Source organism: Thamnophis sirtalis, unplaced genomic scaffold (assembly GCF_051295495.1).
Source record: "Thamnophis sirtalis isolate CommonGarterSnake01/CBP01778 unplaced genomic scaffold, rThaSir2_p1.2 scaffold_15, whole genome shotgun sequence".
NCBI lineage: Eukaryota > Metazoa > Chordata > Lepidosauria > Squamata > Natricidae > Thamnophis > Thamnophis sirtalis.
The window spans coordinates 2,968,509-2,991,453 of record NW_028261395.1 but is presented as its reverse complement, the minus strand read 5'-3'; the positions used below and the strand labels follow the sequence as shown (position 1 = coordinate 2,991,453).

General features: G+C 43.4%; 1 protein-coding gene across 1 annotated transcript; it reads right to left on the bottom strand.

Annotated features, from left to right (window-relative positions):
- Window positions 1–275: 275 nt before the first annotated feature.
- Window positions 276–21,731, bottom strand: SLC35G1 (solute carrier family 35 member G1). The gene is made up of 3 exons (XM_087702074.1): window positions 21,466–21,731; window positions 5,570–5,750; window positions 276–2,734 (listed from the first exon to the last, which is right to left on the bottom strand). The coding sequence occupies exons 1-3, from the start codon at window positions 21,689–21,691 to the stop codon at window positions 1,975–1,977; spliced, it is 1,167 nt and encodes a 388-aa protein (XP_087558200.1). The 5' UTR covers window positions 21,692–21,731; the 3' UTR covers window positions 276–1,974.
- Window positions 21,732–22,945: the final 1,214 nt, after the last annotated feature.

Here is a 22,945-nt window from a genome sequence, read left to right as displayed (position 1 = left end):
GCAGTGGTTAAATGCAGCACTGCAGGCTACTTCAGCTGACTGCTAGTTCAGCAGTTCAAATCTCACCGGCTCAGGGTTGACTCAGCCTTCCATCCTTCCGAGGCGGGTAAAATGAGGACCCGGATTGTTGTTGGGGGCGATATGCTGACTCTGTAAACCGCTTAGAGAGGGCCGAAAGCCCTATGAAGCGGTATATAAGTCTAACTGCTATTGCTATTGCTATTTCCCAAGCCATCCTTGGCTTCCACCCCAGGTCTCATCATCCCTACCCACAATCTATTTTCCCAAGATCCAAATGGCTTGTTTCCCTCTTCCATGTACACACTCCACAATGGGTTACTCAAAATGGGTCAGCTCAGGCATGGGCCTCTCAAAAGCAACTGTTCCATACACAGAACATTTCACACAACCCCAATCACAATATGGCTTTCACTCCTTCTACTCAGAAATAATATATTTAAGACACACAGATAGTTTACATCTCTACAAATACAATAAAATCCGTTTAAACAAAACGTAAGACATAATTATATCAAAAGTAGTATTCATCATTTTTTTAAACTAAAACAAAATCTGTTTTGTTTAGAGACTTGGTGGGCAAAAAGAAAAGAAGAATTCGTTTTGCGAGCTGAAGAGAGACCAGTCTGAATTTAGTTAATGTACTACACTAAAATAATAAAACTGACACTTTGAGTATTGTGAAAGGAAGTTTTTTGTACAGTCTATGCAATTCTACTTTATGTTGTAAAAGTTTATGAGGCTGCAATGCAGTGTAATTTTAACTGTAATCTGCATGATTCAGTCATATATATGCAATCAAATTAGTTTATATAAATGTAAAGTGACCTAAATTAAAATTAAAAGTGGGCACAGTGGAAGCACCTCATGTTTATATCCAAAGCACTTACAGATCATTATCTGTAATTGGCATATTATAGCCAATTATATTTACCCTGTAGAAGTCAATGGACTAAAAACAACGTTCAGATGTTGCAACCAACATTTCAAGTTGAATGAACATTGGAGAACACAGCATAAATAACTTGACTCTTTCCCAGTTCCACTGTGAAACCAAAATTGCATCCATTTCAATTTAAGTTGTGAAATAAGACATAATTCTATACTTCACAAATCTCACTTTTGGAATGATTTAGAAGTTAAGAGTTTGGTTACGCTTTTCAAGTTATAAGAGAGGTGGAGAAGGCAGATATGCAACTTCACAGTGCTTGTTTTTTCATAGTTTTTATAGTACATACATTGGCGCCAAGGAATCAGCTTTAGGAAAACATGTAACAGGGGTGCCTTAAAGAAGAAATTAGAGTTAGGTTGCAAAAACCTAATTTTCTAAACACTTAGGCAAACCTGGTGGCGTTTTGGTTTTGCAACATTTTTTTAACCTAGAGAATAAATATAACCTGTCATGAAATTGCTGTATTTGCAAGGCACGAAGGCGGCTTAAAAAAGGCAAATTTGGCACACACAAAAACAATCTTTCTTCCTGATTATATTCATCCCTGATAGAAAACAAGCTGGTTATGGTTAGGATTTTTTTCTCGTGACCCGACAAAAGCGTGAACGTCATAAGCGTGCCGACAAAACCGCGGCGCTAAAACCGCGATGTCAAAAGCGCGCCGACAACAGCGCGCCGACAGAAGCGCGATTTAAGTTAAGGTAAGGTTTAGGGTTAGGTTTAGGGTTAGGTTTAGGGTTAGCTTTAGGGTTAGGTTACAGCGCGCTTCTGTCGGCGCACTGTTGTCGGCGCGCTTCAGGGCTCATTCGTCGCGCGGTTTTGTTGGCGCGGTTTTGTCACCGTGGTTTAGTCAGGCGCGCTTTCGTCGTTCGCGCATTTGTGGTGGAACCTTTTTTCCCTAGATAATGAAACACAGAGGCGAGAGAACTGGACAATTGATGAATTGTTTAAAGTAAGTAAAATAATACTTTGTTTTATTTAACAATGACAGAACATCTAGTGGTTTAAATGTTCTGTTCTGTGCTTCTTTTGGAATTTTGATACCACTTGCGGAAAACTGTTCCGGAGCTACTGGCTACCACACAAAGAGCACCTCCCACTGTCCACCATCTTGGTATATGATTAAGAAAAAGCACTTGAAATATAAAAGCGAACACCACATCCATGGTTTTCATTATAGCCACGGGGCCAGCTTTTTCGATCTGCAATGCTTTAGTAAGAAATATCTGGCCGCCAAGTCCTAACACTCCAATTAATATTAGGAGAAATCTGTCTATGCCACAATTGGGCAAACTCCACGCATCCATTATAAAAAGCGTGATTACGCAGACAATGAGCCCAATTATTGCGTAATACCAAACGGACAGAAAATAGTGGACGGATTTCCCCATTTTCCTTAGGATGACAAAAGTTAAGGCAGCGGCTACGGCACTTGCGATGGCCGCGATGGTTCCTTTGAGGTGATCCGCGTAGCTTTCTTCCATGTCGAGGACATTGGATCCGAATAAGAAAGGGGGCCTTGCTATAAACACGACTCCGGTGATCGTAATCAGGGTGAAAAGGAGGTCCCAGAGACTGTATTTCTCTTTGAGGAAGATCCAGGCAAAGAAAGATGTAAAAACCGGGCTGCTGAATGTAATGACGGTCGCGTCGGCAAGCGGCATCACTTGGAAAGAATAGTAAACAAGGATCATTGCACTGGAGCCAAGGAGTCCTCGGAGGAAAAGGACGATTCGCTTGTCCTTTGGTCCTAGGAATCCTGTTCTGAAATGAAATTTAAAAAAAAAACACAGAAAGAGAGACATCGATTTCGATTTTATTGTATTTCTATGCCGCCCTATTCCCAGAGGGACTCAGGGCGGCTCACAAACCAAGTCGTGTGTGTGTGTGTGTGTGTACAAACAGGAAAAGAAAGAAAGACAACGGAGAACACAACACCACAATTTTAAAAACAATCAACAGCCACACCATTCGAGCGGGGACAGGAACTCATCAGCCCCAGGCCTGTCGGAACAGCCAGGTTTTTAAGGGCTTTGCGGAAAGCCTGGAGGGTGGTGAGGGTCCGAATCTCCCCGGGGAGCTCGTTCCAGAGGGCCGGAGCAGCCACAGAGAAGGCCCTCCTCCGGGTGGTCGCCAATCGGCATTGGCCGGCGGATGGAATTCGGAGGAGGCCTAATCTGTGGGATCTAATCGGTCTGTTGGAGGTAATTGGCAGCAGGCGGTCTCTCAAGTACCCAGGTCCAATACCATGAATCATATGTATCTTATGCTTGAGAGCAGGGGTGGGCTTCCAAAATTTTAGCAAAGGGCTCTCTGCCCAGTTGCTGGGTGGGCATGGCCATGGAGGGTGTGGGCGTGGCCATGCCAGCCTTCTGCATCATGGTGGGGATGGTGGTATTTTTAGCAATAGCAATAGCAATTCTGCAGTTCGGCGGTTCAAATCTCACCGGCTCAAGGTTGACTCAGCCTTCCATCCTTCCATCCTTCCGAGGTGGGTAAAATGAGGACCCGGATTGTTGTTGGAGGCGATATGCTGACTCTGTAAACCGCTTAGAGAGGGCTGAAAGCCCTATGAAGCGGTATATAAGTCTAACTGCTATTGCTAACTGCCATGCAATTTTCTGAACAATAGTTCAGAAGTGGTTTGCCACTAACTTTTTGGGGAATTTAAAAAAATTTCCCAGTCTCGTCTATAATCCTGGTATATATGTATGTATATGGTTACCCATCACCAATACACAATATCGGGCAGCTAGCAGTACTTAAAAATAGGACATAAACAATATAACAAAATTATAAATAATGTAAATATCAGGCAGGGAAAACAACAACAAAGATCAATAATTAAAGTCATCATAAAAATGGGATCTCTTATTCCCTGGCAGTCTCAGATCTTGGAAGAGATGAGCCAGATACTATCACCATCATATAAGAGCCAAGGTGGCGCAGTGGTTAAATGCAGCACTGCAGGCTACTGCTAGATCAGCAGGTCAGCGGTTCAAATCTCACCGGCTCAGGGTTGACTCAGCCTTCCATCCTTCCGAGGTGGGTAAAATGAGGACCCAGATTGTTGGGGGCGATATGCTGACTCTCTGTAAACCGCTTAGAGAGGCCTGAAAGGCCTATGAAGCGGTATATAAGTCTACTGCTATTGCTATTGCTATTGCATATATCTGTACAACTGTCAGTTCTCTTGATTGAGTGCCCACATCTCCTGAAGCCAACTGTCTCCCGGCTGCAAACTCAATAGCCAACTCACACATTAGTGAGGTCCTTGTCTAGGATATGGGTGAATGCATTATACATTAAGCAATGTAAAAATGTACTCTTTAGGACACTGAAAGCAGAAGAAGAGAATGGGGGTCTCCTGTTTACAATTGATTACTCTGTCTTCAAGTCCTTTCTATGCAGCCCTTTTCTCTGGCTGGGAAATCCCATCAAGATAAACATATAATATAAATAATGTGTCAGCCTCTGCTTTGCTGCTGCTTCGGCTGCCATTGAAACGGGGAGGGGGGGACATGGTATTTGGGAGGGGACTACTAATTGTGCTGGAGGAAGATTCTGGAGTTATGCTGCCCGTCTTACTGCGCATGCGGAGGAGGTTTCCCGCCAAGGCCAACGGCACCGACATTCCATCTGGGTGATGCCTTTCGAAGTTGTCTCGCACCTGACACTTGGGAGAATTATGATTGGACTGTAACTGGGATGCCAAGGGGTGGGGAATGGGTTATTCTATATATCATTTGCTTTCGCGCCTAAATAATCAGTCTTCGCTTTGCTACGCTTCTGATCATTTATAATTAGTAAAAGTACACTTGATTTCTAGAAATGGAGTCTCGTGGTTTTCTTTCCTAATTATTCAATGGAGGAGTGCTGACATAAATGTGTAAATATATAAAAACGGTTCTGCCTGCCTAAATTAAAGTATTAATCTTCTCCCCCCCCCCCAATCCTGTTTTACACAGATCTGACAGCACCTTAATTGGATTTAACTCTGTTATCGTCACATTAGCTTTGCTCCAGTTTCGTAAAATGCAATGTCATGCATCCTTGTACCAATTTCAAAATATTGTGGAATTAAGTCATGCTAGCTGCAAAAAGTATACAATCGTTATCATGTTCTGATTAAAATTCAGCATACTATATAGTTATATTTACTCATCCCACATAGCCCAAAGGTGTTTTTCAAAAGGCAACTGGACTTTCATGATTTTTGTTCTTGAAAACATTTCACTTCTCATTCACTTCTCTTATTGTTTTTAAGTTCTTTTAATTTCTTTTTTCATTTCTGTAAGCCGCCCGGAGTCCTTCGGGATTGGGCGGCATAGAAAATTAATAAATTCAATTCAGTTCAATTCAAGAAGCTTCCTCAATTCTGACTTAGAAGCTTCTTGGATGAGAAGTGAAACATTTTCAAGGGGAAAAAAACAAGAAAACCCAGATGCCTTTTCAAAAGCACCTTTGGGACAACCATGATCTGGGTGATTGAGAATCTCCATAGACATATATCCATCTATACATCTTTTGTGCACTTTAATCTTCTACAAAGTTTTTTTGTTCATTTTTTTAACATGCAAAAAGGAAGAGAATACTCACTTGAAGTATATTAATCCAGGAAGAACAAATGTTATTTGAAAAACACATCTAATAGCACTGATTTCCACTGAATGAACATCCTCAATTTTCTTTAGAAATAAAGAAGCAACAGAGAACAGGAAGGCAGATAATAATGTGTAGAACAAGCCAAGTCCTGGACACCCACTTTTCATCTTTATCCCTAGAATGGAATAATTGTAATTTCCAGTTAGCAATGAATAATTAAAAAAATTAAAAAGTATTCTTTTTCATGCATGCTGACATTTGAACAAGTAATACTCAGGGGGAATACATTGCAGTTCTATATTGCCTGAGAGCTCCTATCCCTATAGAAATTATATATATTATATACAACCCCTGGTATGCCCAAATATGGGAGGAAGTTCACTACTTCCATTCTCTGTCAATCGGCTCATCACAAGAGACCATCCAGACAGAAACCCAATATTATTACTGTTGCCTTTTGTTACATTTGTGTTGTATTTGTGCTGATAAATAAATAAAGGGAGACTAGTATAGATCTATTTCAAGCTATTTAGCTCTCATCAGCTAGCCATACCCTTACTGGGATTCGAACCCGTGCTGTATTGCATCTTAGGCAGATGTGTTTACCATTAAGCCACAGGCTCTCCTCCGTTATCAGCTAAGCCAGGGAGAAAGGTATATATTTAAAGTCACAACCCCTGGTATGCCCAAATATGGGAGGAAGTTCACTGCTTCCATTCTCTGTCCATCGGCTCGTCACAAGAGACCATCCAGATAGAAACCCAATATTTTTACTGTTGCCTTTGTTACATTTGTGTTTTATTTGTGCTGTCTAAGATGCAATACAGCACAGGTTCTAATCCCAGTAAGGGTATGGCTAGCTGATGAGAGCTAAATAGCTTGAAATAGATCTATACTAGTCTCCCTTTATTTATTTATCAGCACAAATACAACACATATATATTTACTATAGATATTTTTAAATTGAAATAAGGAGAATACGTATCATACACTGTTATGAAGAATAATTAATTCTGACCCTTACATTTGGGGTAAATTTGTTCAGATTGATAATATTGAAGACCATTTAATGTCATGATCATTCACTTCATACAGAAGAAAATAACTGAAATCAACCAATATTTTCATATACATAAAATAAACAATAAAAGGAAAAAAAAAACCAATTATTCACTATATACCAATGATTATCTTATAACATCCGGCCTCCATTATATAGGCCAGTGTTTCTCAACCTTGGCAATTTGAAAATGTGTGGCTTTCAAGTCCCAGAATTTTTCAGCCAACATGTGCTGAACAGTGGAATTCTGGGAGTTGAAGTCCACGTATCTTCAAGTTGCCAAAGCTGAGAAGCGCTGATATAGAGTTACACACTAATATTAAATACTGGGATCCAAATAGTTATGTGAACCAAATGAAGCCCAGAAACACAAAGGATATTTTATTTGTTAAATTTATGTTCCATAGTTCAAGGTGTGATATGTAGTACTTCCTCCCCCCCCGCCATCATTTTCCCACAACAATGATCTTGTGAGATAAGTTGAACACAGACAGTGACTGGCCTGAATCCCCACCAGAGGTGGGTTCCTACCAGTTCGCACCTATTCGGTAGAACCGGTTCGTCAAATCTACCGAACCGGTTAGAAGAGGTTCCACCAGTGGACCCGGAAAGCAGGCCACACCTACAGAAGAGGCTCCAAAGATTTTTTGAAACCCACCACTGGTCCTTGGATATGATTATTCTACACCATCATGCTCCTATTTATAAACCTCAGTGCCTCTGTGGAAGGCAAGGATGACTACTGCGTTTGTGGTGCAATGAGAACATTGCGTGTGTTGAAGTTGTTTTAACGCAAACCAAAGATGCCTTTTAAAAAAACAAGTTTACATCCTATTCTTATGCATGCCAGTGCTGTGTGTGGGGTCATTTAAGGTGGTTCTGACAAGTGTCGTCGGCATCTTCATATCTGGTCACATGGGCGGCAAGCCACTCCCATCCGGTCACATGGGCAGCAAGCCACTCCCATCCGGTCACATGGGCAGCAAGCCACTCCCATCAGGTCACATGGGCGGCAAGCCACTCCCACAAAGGAGGCCACACCCACAGAGTCGGTTCGAACCATTTTTGAAACCCACCACTGGTCCCCCACCAAGACACTCCCTTTTCCTACCTCGATACGTTAATCACTACGACATTTTCCTGGTCTTCAATTAATATAATTAGAAAGGAAAAACAGAAGAAAAATGCCACCAGAAACATTTCGAAGGATTACAAGGGAAATACTAAGAGCTTTACTTCAAGGCTGCTAATGGATAATTAAAAAGAATTGATGTTATGACGTAACTTCAGGAAGCTTAGGCTCAGAACAATGTAGGAAGGGAGCTTGCTTATTTATAGTGGCAACAAAAATTCAGGAATTAGCATCTTTTCTGGCTAACTGTAATGGAGTGTGTGGGTGACCTTGGGGGAGGAAGCGATGCTGCCTAGGAAGACATCAGATAACAGAGGCCGGAATCTCCAGTGACTTAAGGGTCAGAGAAAGAAACTTAGAAAGGGCCCACATCAGAGATGGGTTCCTACCAGTTCGCACCTATTCGGTAGAACCGGTTTGTCAAAATCTACCGAACCGGTTAGAAGAGGTTCCACCAGTGGACCCGGAAAGCAGGCCACCCCTACAGAAGAGGCTCCAAAAATTTTTGAAACCCACCACTGCAGGGGTGGGTTTCTCGCCCCGTTCCAACCAGTTCGGTTGGAACGAGGCCGGCGGCGTCCTCACGCACGCACGCGGCGCGCGTGTGCGTACTAGCGTCTGCGTGATGCTCCAGCTGCTCCTGGAGGATCGCGCAGGCGCTGTATGCGTTCTGCGCATGCGTGGAAGTGCAGAATTCGTAAAAACCGGGTAAGGAGCAGGTGCGGGTGTGCGGGCGCGCGCGGGCGCGGGGGGGGGGGGCTTCGCCGTTCCCGGAAGTTACTTACTTCCGGGTTCGGCGACCAACCGGATCGCAGGGACCGGTGCGAACCGGTTGAAACCCACCCCTGCACCACTGACCCACACCAATCAAGCTGCTAAAAGTCTTGAATTTTGCAAAACTGATGTCCCAAATAGACCAGTCAGGAAGCACAAGGAGACAAACTAATTCTACTTTATTGCAAGGCAATAAACAATAAATAATAATAATAATAATAATAATAATAATAAATAATAATAAATTAACAGAGTTTGGCAAGTTTCTCAAGGACTCAGGGTGGTTAGGACCAGGAAATTAATACATGCCCAACACCCAAGAGTAAAAAGAAAATAGGAATTCTGGGACAGCTTATACATTTCTTTCTAAAGAACTCGCTGAAGACAGAAAAGTTAATCTAGAATTTTCTTAGGACCTCCTGGATGCTTCCGGGAACTGTATACAGTACTCTTAAGGTTTCAATTGCTTTGCAGTTTTTCTCCCTCCCCTGTTATGGATCAGTTCATCTAAGGTTAGCCAAAGATATGTCTCAGGATTTAGTGACTTAAACAAAGCATGATTTGGCGAGGTGCTTCCATCGGTTGCTAGGCAATGAGGGATTAAACCTGAAACTTGAGAATCACTGTTTTCTAATACTGAACAGCTGTGAATCTAAGGTGACCAACTATAGGAGGTCATGACCTAACCATTTCAGAACGTGGAGATCAGGTGCTAAAATCAGCTTTCAACCAGCAGTGAACTTTCCATTTTGAAAAGACTGAACCTCGAATCACTAATGATACTAAGATTAATGACTGTGCTTCATATGAGAAATCAAACATGGTGTCAGCGTTCCAAATACCATGTAGAATTAAATCAGAAACTGCTTAGAGAGGGCTGCAAGCCCTATGAAGCGGTATATAAGTCTAACTGCTATTGCTATTGCTAGCTAGTCTTCTGGTTACTGGCGCACATGTGCATTTGACAATCAGCTGGCCGGTGCGCATGCTTGTGCCAGAAATGGAAGACCAGCTCTTCCAGTTTCTAGCACTACGCACACAAAAGCTCCAGCTGATCATCGCAGACGCATGTGCACCAGAAACCCGGAAGAGGAATGGGTGACACCGTGGTTGCCAGGCGACATGGCTCCGCGTGCCACTTCAGGCACACATGCCATAGCTTCGCCATCATGGTCCTATACCACTTCAGACAAATGGTTGTCCAATCTCTTTTTAAAAACTTCCAGTATTGGAGTTCAACTTTCAACTTTAATAAGATTTGTATTTAAAAATTTTAAAAAATACAATTATTAAAATTAGTACATCATCCATTCCATCAAGTGGGGCTGGAAATTAATCAACAGCCCCAGGCCTGCCGGAACAGCCAGGTCTTCGTCTCTTTACGGAAGGCCGGGAGAGTGGTAAGGGTCCGGATGTCTGCGGGTAGCTCTTTCCACAAGGCCGGTGCAGCTACAGAGAAGGCCCTCCCTCAGGGAGCCGCCCGTCGGCATTGTCCAGTTGACGGCACCCGGAGGAGGCCCATCCTGTGCGATCTTATTAGTCGTTGGGAGGTGAATGGCAGGAGGCAGTCTCTCAGGTAGCCAGGTCCAATACCATGTAGGGCTTTAAAAGTAACGACTAGCACCTTGAAGCGGGTCCGGAGACCAATAGGGAGCCAGTGCAGCTCGCGGAGGATAGGTGTAACGTGGGTGTATCTAGGTACACCCATTATCGCTTGCGCGGCTGCATTCTGGACCAATTGTAGTCTTCGAACACTCTTCAGGGGCAGCCAACTGTCAGGGAATATCGCCTTAATTCTAGGTGGCTTCTCTTTTTGATAACTGCATCCAATAGCAATAGCAATAGCAGTTAGACTTATATACCGCTTCATAGGGCTTTTAGCCCTCTCTAAGCGGTTTACAGAGTCAGCATATTGCCCCCAACAACAATCCGGGTCCTCATTTTACCCACCTCAGAAGGATGGAAGGCTGAGTCAACCCTGAGCCAGTGAGATTTGAACAGCCGAACTGCAGAACTGCAGTCAGCTGAAGTAGCCTGCAGTGCTGCATTTAACCACTGTGCCACTTCGGCCCTTCATCTTTATAATAAGAGTAGTACATCAAAATGTGGGTTCAGGAACTCCTTTCCCACAATATGACATTCTGTAATTTCCATTCAAAAATTGTGGTTGGAACATTAAATCTTGCCAGCGTTAGGGTTCTTCTGAACACAGAGACAGTTAAGCTGTAAAATCTCATAATTATCAGGCAGATGAGTGACATCTTTTTTTTATAAATTGAAAGTAAATGCTTATGTTTGCTAGTAAAGTACAAATATTTACATTTGAGAAATGAGTAGAAATCTTTTTTTTGGAAACAGAAGCCTGTTTCTTTTCCAGCATCTGAAAATTGCAGGAGGGATGGTGTTTGTTATCCCTACAGAGGACGGATTGAAAGGTTCAGTCTATTTGGGAGGCAGGATTGGAGAGATTCAGTTAACTTTATTCAGATAATGAAGATGCAGCAGTTAATGTGAATAAAAGCATTGAGGATAAAAACATCTATTCTCTTCTTTAAAAAAAGGAAGATAACGCATTCTACGGAAAACCAACGACTATTGGCATGTTTTAGCAGGATTTCTCCTTTGAGCACAAATATGGATTGGGGGAGATCTTATGCTGACAATAGGTTACCCAGGCCTGATTCCCATTAAAAATAATTACTTGAATTTTATCAATCGAGGAAGTAAAAAAATAATAATTAAAGAAGCAGGCAAGGGCAAATCAGTTCCATGGTTCTACCACAAAACCGCGGACGACAAAATCGCGGTCGACGAAAGCGCGTATGTGACGTCATCACAGCGCGACGAAAAAGATCGAAAAATGTAAAAATAAAGCTAAAACCTTCCCCTAACCCCCCCAAACCTAACCCTAAACCTAACCCTAAACCTAACCCTTAACCTAACCCTAAACCTAACCCTAACCCTTAACGTAACGAAAAACGTAACGCTAACCCTTAACCTAACGCTAACGCTCTAACTCTAACCCTAACCCTTAACCTAACCCTAACCCTAACCCTAACCCTTAACCTAACGCTTACCTTTATGTGAATCGGCTTGCTGTAATTTAATTTTTATTTCAATTTTTCGATCTTTTTCATCGCGTTGTGATGACGTCACATACGCGATTTCGTCGACCGCGCTTTTATGGAACGCGCTTTTGACGGGTCACGCAGTTCCATACTTCAAAGTGTCTATCATATGAATTAACTAAGACAGTGATGCTATTCAGCCAGTTCTATCCGATTTGGGCAAACTGATAGTGATGATAGCGGGAGGCTCCATTCACCCACCCACCCGGACATCATCACGTCCCGTTTTTGATGCTCTGCGCATGCGCAGAAGGTCCTGTGCATACGCAGAGGTGGCACATGCAAGCAATAGCAATAGCAGTTAGACTTATATACCGCTTCCTAGGGCTTTCAGCCCTCTCTAAGTGGTTTACAGAGTCAGCATATCGCCCCCAACAACAATCCGGGTCCTCATTTTACCCACCTCGGAAGGATGGAAGGCTGAGTCAACCTTGAGCCGGTGAGATTAGAACCGCTGAACTGCAGATAACAGTCAGCTGAAGTGGCCTGCAGTACTGCACTCTAACCACTGCGCCACCTCGGCTCATATCGAATTCTTCCAACCACCAGTTATCTCTCTATCCTACACTCAGGCAACTCATTCTTTCTCACTAATAATAATTAATAATAATAACAATATCAGATGGTCAAGATCTTGTGGGATTTCCGCATACAAACCGACAAAATCCTGGCGCATAATACACCAGACATCACACTGGTTGAGAAAAATAAGGTCATAATCATAGACATCGCAATACCAGGTGATAGCAGGGTCGCCGAGAAGGAATATGAAAAAATAGCAAAATACCAGGACTTAGAAATCGAAATTCAACGATTATGGCACAAACCAGCAGTGGTAATTCCAGTGGTAATTGGCACACTGGGTGTTATTCCAAAAGCACTGGAATTACATTTAAAACAGTTAAAAATTGGCAAAATCACCATCGGTCAAATGCAAAAAGCCGCACTGCTTGGATCTGCACGCATATTACGAAAATACGTTACGACGTCCTAGGCCCCTGGGTGGGGCCCGACTAGTAACCAATGCCAAATCCGGCGAAACAACTGGCCGCTGTGATACAATTGTATAATAATAATAGGAGTGTACAATACACCCCCACCCTCCATATCTCCAGCAGATTACAACTGGAATTGCACACGCACATCTCAGTTTAATCAGTCATTTCAACCCGGATTGCTCATACGGGAACAGATTGACCATTCGGCATCTGATTAATTATACTGACTGCAAACTTGTTTTGATCTCAATTGCATTATTTTCCTAGCTTTCTCATTATGCCATGAAGCCGCACATTAATGGGTACTGTTTATTTTCATATTCTATTAAAGCAGGGATGCTCAAAATGAACTACAGCTGATGGAAGAAATAAAAACCAGGCTGACCTTGAAGAATAAAACATCAGGTTAATGTTTAGCCAGTCTGTTCGGTTATTAGAAAAAAAAAAGATGCCAAAATCAATAGTGGAAAGGTTAAAGTAGAGACACAATCCAAGGAACTGCAGGTCCAAGCCTCTTTCTCTGAAGTACCATATATGGCAAGGTTTCCTGAACTTGGCAATTTTAAGACACATGGACTTCAACTCCCAGAATTCCCCAGACTGCATGGCTGGCTGTGGAATTCTGGGAATTGAAGTCCATGCATCTTAAACTGCCAACGTCAGAAAACCTTGCCATATATGGTAAAATCCTTTGAAACTTCTCTATCAAAGTTAACAAAGAGAAAACTCATACATTACTGTTGTGACTCAGCAGAAGTTTGCTGTGAGTTGAGTCGGGATGCAGGAATAACAATGCAGCTGGGGCTCCTTAGTGTGGTCTTCTGGAGATAAAAGGACTGATGGTGCCACGCCCTGGTTGCAGAAGTCAACGTTCATTCGTTCGTTCGTGGTTCGTCGTTCATCAGTCATGGTTTGTTTGTGAGAAGCACTTGGATAAGTGATTTGCTTTCTGTAACCCTGATTCAAAGAGACACTTGGAGAAGTGATTTGCTTTCTTTCTGTACACCTGGTTTGGCCGTTAAGAGATCTTTGTTTTGGCATTCTGTTATCTTCTTGCCAGAGACTTTATTTATGTTTATTTCTGGGCTCGCAGCCAGCGTGAGCCGAGGACTGATAAAGTTATTTCCTTTTAAGTCTGTCTGCCTGTCGTCTTTGAACGAGCGAAGGAGGGGGGTCAGAACACATTACCAACAGATACAGTACTGTGCAAAAGTGTTAGGCAGTTATGCAAAAATGATGTAGATTAAAAATGCTTTCAAAAATAGAAGTGTTAATAGTTTATTTTTTTATCAATTAACAAAACAGAAAGTAAATAAACAGAAGAGAAATCCAAATCAAATCAATATTTGGGGTGATCGCCCTTTGCCTTCAAAATAACATCAATTTTTCCAAGTACACTTGCATCCCGAGGTGGCACAGTGGTTAAATGCAGCACTGCAGGCTATTTCAGCTGACTGCAGTTCTGCTGTTCGGCTGTTCAAATCTCACCGGCTCAGGGTTGACTCAGCCTTCCATCCTTCCGAGGTGGGTAAAATGACGACCCGGATTGTTGTTGGGGGCAATATGCTGACTCTGTAAACCGCTTAGAGAGGGCTGAAAGCCCTATGAAGCGGTAAATAAGTCTAACTGCTATTGCTATTGCTATCCACTTTTTGAAGGAACTCAACAAGGTTCCTTCAAAGTTGTTCCAAACATCTTGGCGAACTAACCACGGATCTTCTGGGAATGGAGGCTGCCTCAAACCCTTCTGTTTCTTCAGGTAATCCCAAACAGTCTCTATGATGTTAAGATCACGGCTCAGGATTGGGGAGTAAACATTCACTTCCAGGATTTCTTGTACTTCTGTGCGCCAAGTGTGTGTGTACCCCAATAATGCAATGCATGTGCGCCCCCAGCGCATGAGTGCATGATCCAGGGCTAAGAGGAGGGGGGGCACAATGGAGGTCAGCCAGTGTTTCAATTCCATTTCTTCAGTATATCAATACTTCCAGGATTTCTTCATTTCAGTTTCATTCCAATTTTATTCCATTTTCTGGGAGTTTATTTATTTATTTGCAAAACTTATTTGCAAAATTTATAGGCCGTCCAATCCCGAAGGACTCCAGGCGGCTTACAAAGCAAAAAGAAAAAAGAAACAATAAAAAATAAAGGAAAGACAAATTTAAAAACATCAATCTGATTGGGGCTGGACCTCAACAGTGAGGTCAACAGCCCCAGGACTGCCGGAACAGCCAAGTTTTTACAGCTTTCCTGAAGGCCATGAGGGTGGGCAAGGTCCGGATCTCTGGGGGTAGCTCATTCCAAAGGGTCGGAGCAGCCACAGAGAAGGCTCTCCTCTGGGGAGCTGCCAGCCGACATTATCTGGCTGACGGCATCTGAAGGAGGCCCACCCTGTGGGATCTCACCGGCCGCTGGGAGGTATGTGGCAGTAGGTGGTCTCGCAGGTACCCTGGTCCTAAGCCATGTTGCTTCACTTACTTCTAAAACTTGTTTTCCGTTAAAGTTGCTCAATTTTTGCACCTCTTTTAATCTTAATCACTCCCTATTCTCATTGAATCTTCTTCTAAACCAGGGTTCCCCAACCCACGGGCCGCAGGTCACTCCTGGACGGTGAGCTGTTTGGATACGGTGGGCAAGCATCCACTCATATCCACTCATATGCGCGAGCAGTGGGCGAGCATGTGCCCGCCACTTGTGCAAATGAAGTTGCGCATGTGCACATTTATCAGTTGCCTTCATCCTTCCCAGTAGCATGATTCCCATGCAGTTGCCCCCTGTGTCCCCCCCAGCCCATAAAGCCAGAATAGTTGCGGAACTCTGTTCTAACCTATTGCTTTCTCTGCATACACATGATACATCTTCCTCTAATCCTCATTTTTGCAGCAGTATTTTATGTGCCCCTTTTTTTCATCCACAGCCTCTTCCGCTTCATCATTCCACAAAGCTTCCTTCTTCATCCTTCCCAGCAGCATGATTCCCATACACTTCTGTAGTATTCTATAGCAATGTTTCACAACTTTGAGCACTTGGAAAATGTGTGAACTTCGGTTCCCAGAATTCCTTTCTCAGCTCCATGTAGCGCCTGCATGCTCTTTTTATTCATTCTGTCAGATTAATCTATCTGGTAATATTTTCTCAGATGAAAGCCTATGCTATTGCTTCCCACTGCCAAAATAAATAATAAAATAAAGGAGTTTCTTATTCGGCTGGTTTTTTTTAAAAAAATCAAGCTCAGAAAATTACGACACTTTCTGCTTCATCTGTCTTTTCAACGTAAACTTTAAGAATGGAGTAAGATAATATTTTCCAAGCACAATGTTCTACTGACATTGGAGCTTAAAATATAATCAACTTTCAACACAGCATTGAAAAGGCAATATTATACCCTTGAGAGGAATTTTACATTCAAGTTGAGTTCATAATTACACAGAGGTGTCATTTTTACTCAGGAACAAATCTGACTAGAGATTGGAAGAAGCTAACATATTTTTGTGTATGAATGAATAAATTATTACATATAAAAAGCACAAAATGCTAAAATCATAGGAAAGCACCCAAAATATGTTCTTCTTCACACATGAAATGTATTCAATCATAAACGCTCCAACCTATACATATTTTATAGAAAGGTTTGATAGGACAAGTAAAATCTTTAGTATGGCCACAGACCAGCAGAGATTCAATCTAAATTTATGTATAAACATAAAACTACCTCTTACAGATATTACATAGTGGAGAGCAGTGTCCACTGCTCTCCACAAAATTACTACTAGTAGTTCTTGTTTAATGATTGGTCGCTTAATAAGTGTTCAAAGTTACATTGAACCCCCCCCCCCGCTAAAAGTTACTTACAACCCATCCACAAAGTTGCAAAAGAGAGACAGAGGGAGGGAGGGAGAACTTACACTTACATGGTAGTATTTTGAGCACTTGGCAACTGGCTCGCATTTACAACTAGTTGCAGCATCCCGTTTCCAGCAAAAACTATCCATTCAAGAGAATGGATTTGCTGAACGACCATGTGCCTTGTTTAATGACCATGGTAATTTGCCTTGTGGACCATTGTACAAATGATCAAGAGCTGAGGTGGCGCAGTGGGTAGAATGCAGCACTGCAGGCCACTTCAGCTGACTGCTAGTTCAGCGGTTCAAATCTCACCGGCTCAAGGTTGACTCAGCCTTCCATCCTTCCGAGGTGGGTAAAATGAGGACCCAGATTGTTGTTGGGGGCGATATGCTGACTCTGTAAACCGCTTAGAGAGGGCTGAAAGCCCTAAGAAGCGGTATATAAGTCTAACTGCTATTGCTATTGATCATAAAAATCAAGTCACGTCACACTGTGATCCACTTAACAATTGCAATGAAATGACTTATGGCCAATATTCTGGACTCAATTGTAGTTAAGTAAGGACTACTTTATATGTCAGGCTTAAACCAGATATAGTCCTCAGTCACTATCCCAACAAGATTAAACTGTCAATTATGGGATTAGGAAGGATGATGCAATTTTTGCTTATGATAATAAAGCATCTCTGTCTCCACTTGCAGTATGAAATGGTACAATCCAGATATTTTGTTTACTATTTGAAAATGAAGCTATTTAAAGGTATAGCAATAGCAATAGCAGTAGACTTATATACCGCTTCATAGGGCTTTCAGCCCTCTCTAAGCGGTTTACAGAGAGTCAGCATATTGCCCCCAACAATCTGGGTCCTCATTTCACCCACCTCGGAAGGATGGAAGGCTGAGTCAACCCTGAGCCGGTGAGATTTGAACCGCTGAACTGCTGATAGAAAACTGCTGGTAGAAAAAAAAAAAGATGCTATATGCCAGGACAGTATTTCTTAAATTCTAACCTTACAGAACAATGAAAATGGTCCCTCCGTTGTTTTTTTTTAATGAAACGATAATAGTCTCAGTATGAAAAATTAAAATTATATGCCAAGCGGCTTCAGGCACTATGTTATATACTGAGATGCTTAACAAAACCTGAAGATTCTACGAAGATTTACTTGGGTGTTAAAGTTTACACAATATAATTGCATTTCCTAAAAGAAATAGAAGTTGATCTGCTCTTATATAAAATGTTATAATGTGTTCTTTGCCTGCGACTTAGAATTCTTTAAAAATTAATTAATACATTATATATATACAAAGCTAGTTGAATACGAAATATTAGTTTCTGCTTTTCTACAGTAATATGCTTAGGTTGAATATCAATTAAAATATATAGTGTCAATTTGCATGGGTGTGTGTGTGTTTGTGTGCCAGAGGTGGGTTCCTACAAGTTCGCACCTATTCGGTAGAATCGGTTCGTCAAATCTACCGAACCGGTTAGAAGAGGTTCCACCAGTGGACCCGGAAAGCAGGACACACCTACAGAAGAGCTTCCAAAAAATTTTGAAACCCACCACTGCTAAAGGGTTAGGGGTGCAAGGATCTTGTAACTTGACAGCTTTAAGACTTGCACGCTTCAAATGCCAGAGTTCCTGAGCCAACGTGACTGGAGGAGGAATTCTGGGAGTTGAAGTCCACAAGTCTTAAAGCTGTCAAGTTTGAACACCCCTGGGTATTTTTTTTCTAAAGGGTTAGGAGTGCAAGGATCTTGTAACTTGACAGCTTTAAGACTTGCGTGCTTCAATGCCAGAGTTCCTGAGCCAACATGACTGGAGGAGGAATTCTGGGAGTTGAAGTCCACAAGTCTTAAAGCTGTCAAGTTTGAACACCCCTGGGTTTTTTTTCTCTAAAGGGTTAGGGGGTGCAAGGATCTTGTAACTTGACAGCTTTAAGACTTGCGTGCTTCAATGCCAGAGTTTCTGAATAGCTACTTGGACCGACCTAAGTATTAATTCATATTTCATATCCGGTCACACATGGGCGGCAAGCCACTCCCATCCGGTCACATGGGTGGCAAGCCACTCCCACAAAGGAGGCCACACCCACAGAGTAGGTTCGAACAATTTTTGAAACCCACCACTGGTGTGTGTGTGTGTGTGTATTGAGGGGCAAATAACATGGGTTTTGTTATTTGTTGACTAACATAGTTAGTTTTGTATTTTAATCTGATTTATATTCTTTCTTTTAAAGTGATGTCCAAGATTTATTAGTTTTTAACATTCCTAAACTAAGAAACAAGCTGGTAAGAAAAGTTTATTAGTACAAATTGGGGTCTGGCTTATCTCTTGCGAACCCAAACCCACGTTTCTCCTTACAATTTAGATCTCATTTTAAATAAACATGTATGCTATTATCCTCTCCAATCAACTTTCCTCTTCCTCTTTCTTTGTTAGGTTAATTATAAAAGGGGATTAAGCTAAAGATCTTTGAATGAGGAATCCCTTTTGTCTTGAATATTCTGATGAATTGTAATAAAAATGATCTTCTTGTCTCGGTTTGTCTCATTGGAAAATATGCACACCGAACCACGAGCCTGAAAAAGCCATATTTGGCCGGTTCCACCACAAAACCGCGGAGGACAAAATCGCGCTCGACGAAAGCGCGCATTTGACGTCATCACAGCACGACGAAAACATCGCGCTGTGATCGAAAAATGTAAAAATAAAGCGAAAACCTTACCCTAACCCCCCCAAACCTAACCCTAAACCTAACCCTTAACCTAACCCTAAATCTAACCCTAAACCTAACCGTTAACGTAACGCTAAACCTAATGCTAACCCTTAACCTAACGCTAAACCTAACGCTAACGCTCTAAACCTAACCTAACCCTTAACCTAACCCTAACCCTAACCCTTACCTTTATGTGAATCGGCTTGCTTTAATTTTAATTCTATTTCAATTTTTAATTTTTTCCGTCGCGCTGTGATGACGTCAAATGCGCGCTTCCGTCGAGCGCGATTTTGTCCTCCGCGGTTTTGACGGGTCACGATTTGGCCATTTATATGTACATATATATATGCATGCATATGAATATAAATGTATGCAAATAATTATATTTACAAAGAATGAGAATACAGGCTGCTCAATGCCATTATTCTGTAACATATTCCATATTACTGTAGATCCCACCTAAGTGACTCTGGGTTGTTTCCAAACCCATTAAATAGGATAACATGTGTAAACTTAGGTCACAAATTAAATAATAGTAAATGCAACTTTTACGGTAATTAATCTGGAGCTGAAGCTTTCCGATTCCAAACAAACATTGTTTTTTTTTTCCCCCATTAGAAGGATGAGACACATTAAGGAATAAGGTCACATATTAAGTTAAGTGAGATGAGATGTTACACAGTTAAAGGAAGATTTCCGTTTACCAGTTTGTGCGAAGAAGGGAACCCTGAATTTAAACTTCTGTAGTCCTGGGCGTGAGGACTGAATAAATGGATTGCAGTAAAATACAGATTCAGACTGATAGGAAACCCTCCACCCCCCCCCCCCAAAGAATGCACATTTTCAGAACAAAAGGGACAGCACGTTTTTTTTATATAAATTAGATAAAAGTGGGGGGAAATGAAAATCTAAAAAATGCAGAGCTGTGCAAGGCTTTGAGGAGGGAAGTGCCACAAAAAAACACTGGGAAGCTTTGGAGTGGCGTTTTTTAATCCTAGCAGTCGGGTGGATCCACTCATAAATGGGTTTGTTGTTGATTTATTTTTGGTTTGTGGTGGTTGTTTTATTATTCTCAAGGAACCAAAGAGAAACCTCTCTCTCTCTCTCCCTCTCTCCCCCTCCCTCCCCTTCTCTCTCCCCCTCCCTCCCTCTCCCCTTCCCTCCCTCCCCCACTCTCCCTCCCCTCCTCTCCTCTCTTTCTCTCCCTATCCCTCTCTCTTTCTCTCCTCATCCCTCCCTCCCCCTCTCTCCCCCTCCCTCTCTCTCCCTCCCTCTTTTTCTCTCCCTCTCCTCCCCTTCCCTCTCCCCTCCCCCCTCTCTCTCCCCCCTCCCTCCCTCTCTCTCCTCCCCCTCTCCTTCTTTCCTACCTTCCCTCCCTCCCTCTCCCCTTCCCTTCCCTCCCTCTCCCTCCCACTCCCCCTCTTCCTCCCTCTCCCCCTCCCTCTCCTTCCTTCCCTCCCTCTCTCTCTCTCGCCCGCCCCCTCTCCTTCCCTCCCTCCCCTCCCCTCTCTCCCTCCCTCCTCTCCCACCTCCCTCTCCCCCTCCCTCTCCTTCCTTCCCCTCCCTCTCTCTCCCTCCCCTCTCCTTCCTTCCCTCCCTCTCCCCTTCCCTCTCTCTCCCCCTCTCTCTCTCCCTCCCTCTCTCCCTTTCCTCTCCCCCCCTCTCCTTCCCTCCCTCCCTCTCTCTCCCTCTCCTTCCCTCCCTCCCTCTCCCCTTCCTCTCCCCCTCCCTCCCTCTCCTCTCCCCCTCCCCCTCTCCTTCCTTCCCTCCCTCCCTCTCTCTCTCCCCCTCCCTCCCTCCTTCTCTCTCTCCCTTCCTTTCCCTCCTTTGCTCTCTCCCTCCCTCTCCCCCTCCCTCTCTCTCCCTTCCTTTCCCTCCCCCTCCCTCCCTCTCTCTCTCCCCCTCCCTCCCTTTTAAATATAACGTTTAAGACCCTCCTTTTCCTCCTTTGGGGGAGCCCCGTCCGAATTCTTTTAACGGGACTTTCCCAAAGTTGTAGGAAACCTTAGGACGGAGTGCGGGGAGGGGAGGCAGGCGGGGGGGGGGGGCATTTCTTCGGGCTGCACCTCGCCCTTAGCCCGGGCAGAAACAGCAACAGCGGCTCAGCCTCGCCTTAGCCGGAGGGCACCTAAACCAGAGCAACCCGGCCGGAGACCGAGGGCAGAAGCGCCAGGAGAAGAGCGCAGGGATGGGGAGCGTGGGAACGTGGGGGGCTAAGCCGGGTCAGCCTACCGTGCATCCCGCAGCAGGTCCAGGAGGCGCCGTCGCCCGGCTTGGCAGCGCCCGCCGCTTCCATGTCGTGAACCTGAGAAGGGCAAGGCTGCTCCGGGCCACCTCCGTCCTCCTCTTCCTCCGGCGTCCCGGTTCTTCCCCGCCTGAGCTCCCATCGCTCCGCCGCCTCTGCCCCTCCGGCGCTCAGACCGGCGGCTTCTTCCCCGCCGCCCTGAGCCTCCACCATGGGCACCGCTGCCAAGCGCCCGCCGGCTCCCTCCGGCCAGGAGCCGGCGACTTGACTGCGCATGCGGCAAAGGCCGGCTTTGGGCCACGCCTCCCGTGGGCGGGGCCGGCTGGTTCTCACGGGGGAGTTTATTTTGGCGGGGGGGGGGGGAGAAGCTCCGGCGGGGGGTGTTTACCGCAGGGTCGGCCTTGAATGGGAGGGTCCCCCGTCTGCCCTCCGGCTCCGAGAGCGGGGAAAAGGTGGTTGAAGGTGAAAGAGAATGTTTGAGAATCATCAGTTATTAAATCAGGGCTTTTCGAATTGGGCAGCCAGGGTTTCTCAACGTTGGCGACTTTTAAGTCCTGTGGACTTCAACTCCCAGAATCCCCCAGCCAGCTGTTAGTTGTGCTTTGTGGTTAACACAACTGCTTAATATGTAATACAGCCGGGGTTCAAATCCCAGTAAGGGTATGGCTAGCTGATAAGAGCTAAATAGCTTGAAATAGATCTATACTAGTCTCCCTTTATTTATTTATCAGCACAAATAAACACACAAACACACACACACATACATACATACATACATACATATATCAGTCTGTCTCTATTTCTATCATCTCTATCATCCACCTATCATCTATCTATCTCTTTCTATATCTGTCTATCTCTATTCTATTTGCCTGCCGGCCGGCCGGCCAGCCTGCCAGCCTGCCTGCCTGCCTGCCTGCCTGCCTGCCTATCTATCTATCTATCTATCTATCTATCTATCTATCTATCTATCTATCTATCTATCTATCTATCTATCTATCTATCTATCTATCTATCTATCTATCTATCTATCATCTATCTATCATCTATCTATCTATCTATCTATCATCTATCTATCTATCATCTATCTATCTATCTATCCCTATCCCTATCCCTATATCTATCTATCTATCTATCTATCTATCTATCTATCTATCTATCTATCTATCTATCTATCTATCTATCATCTATCTATCTATCTATCTATCATCTATCTATCTATCATCTATCTATCTATCTATCCCTATCCCTATCCCTATATCTATCTATCTATCTATCATCTATCTATCTATCTATCTATCTATCTATCATCTATCTATCTATCTATCCCTATCCCTATCCCTATCCCTATCCCTATCCCTATATCTATCTATCTATCTATCTATCTATCTATCTATCTATCTATCTATCTATCATCTATCTATCTATCATCTATCTATCTATCTATCTATCTATCCTATCCCTATC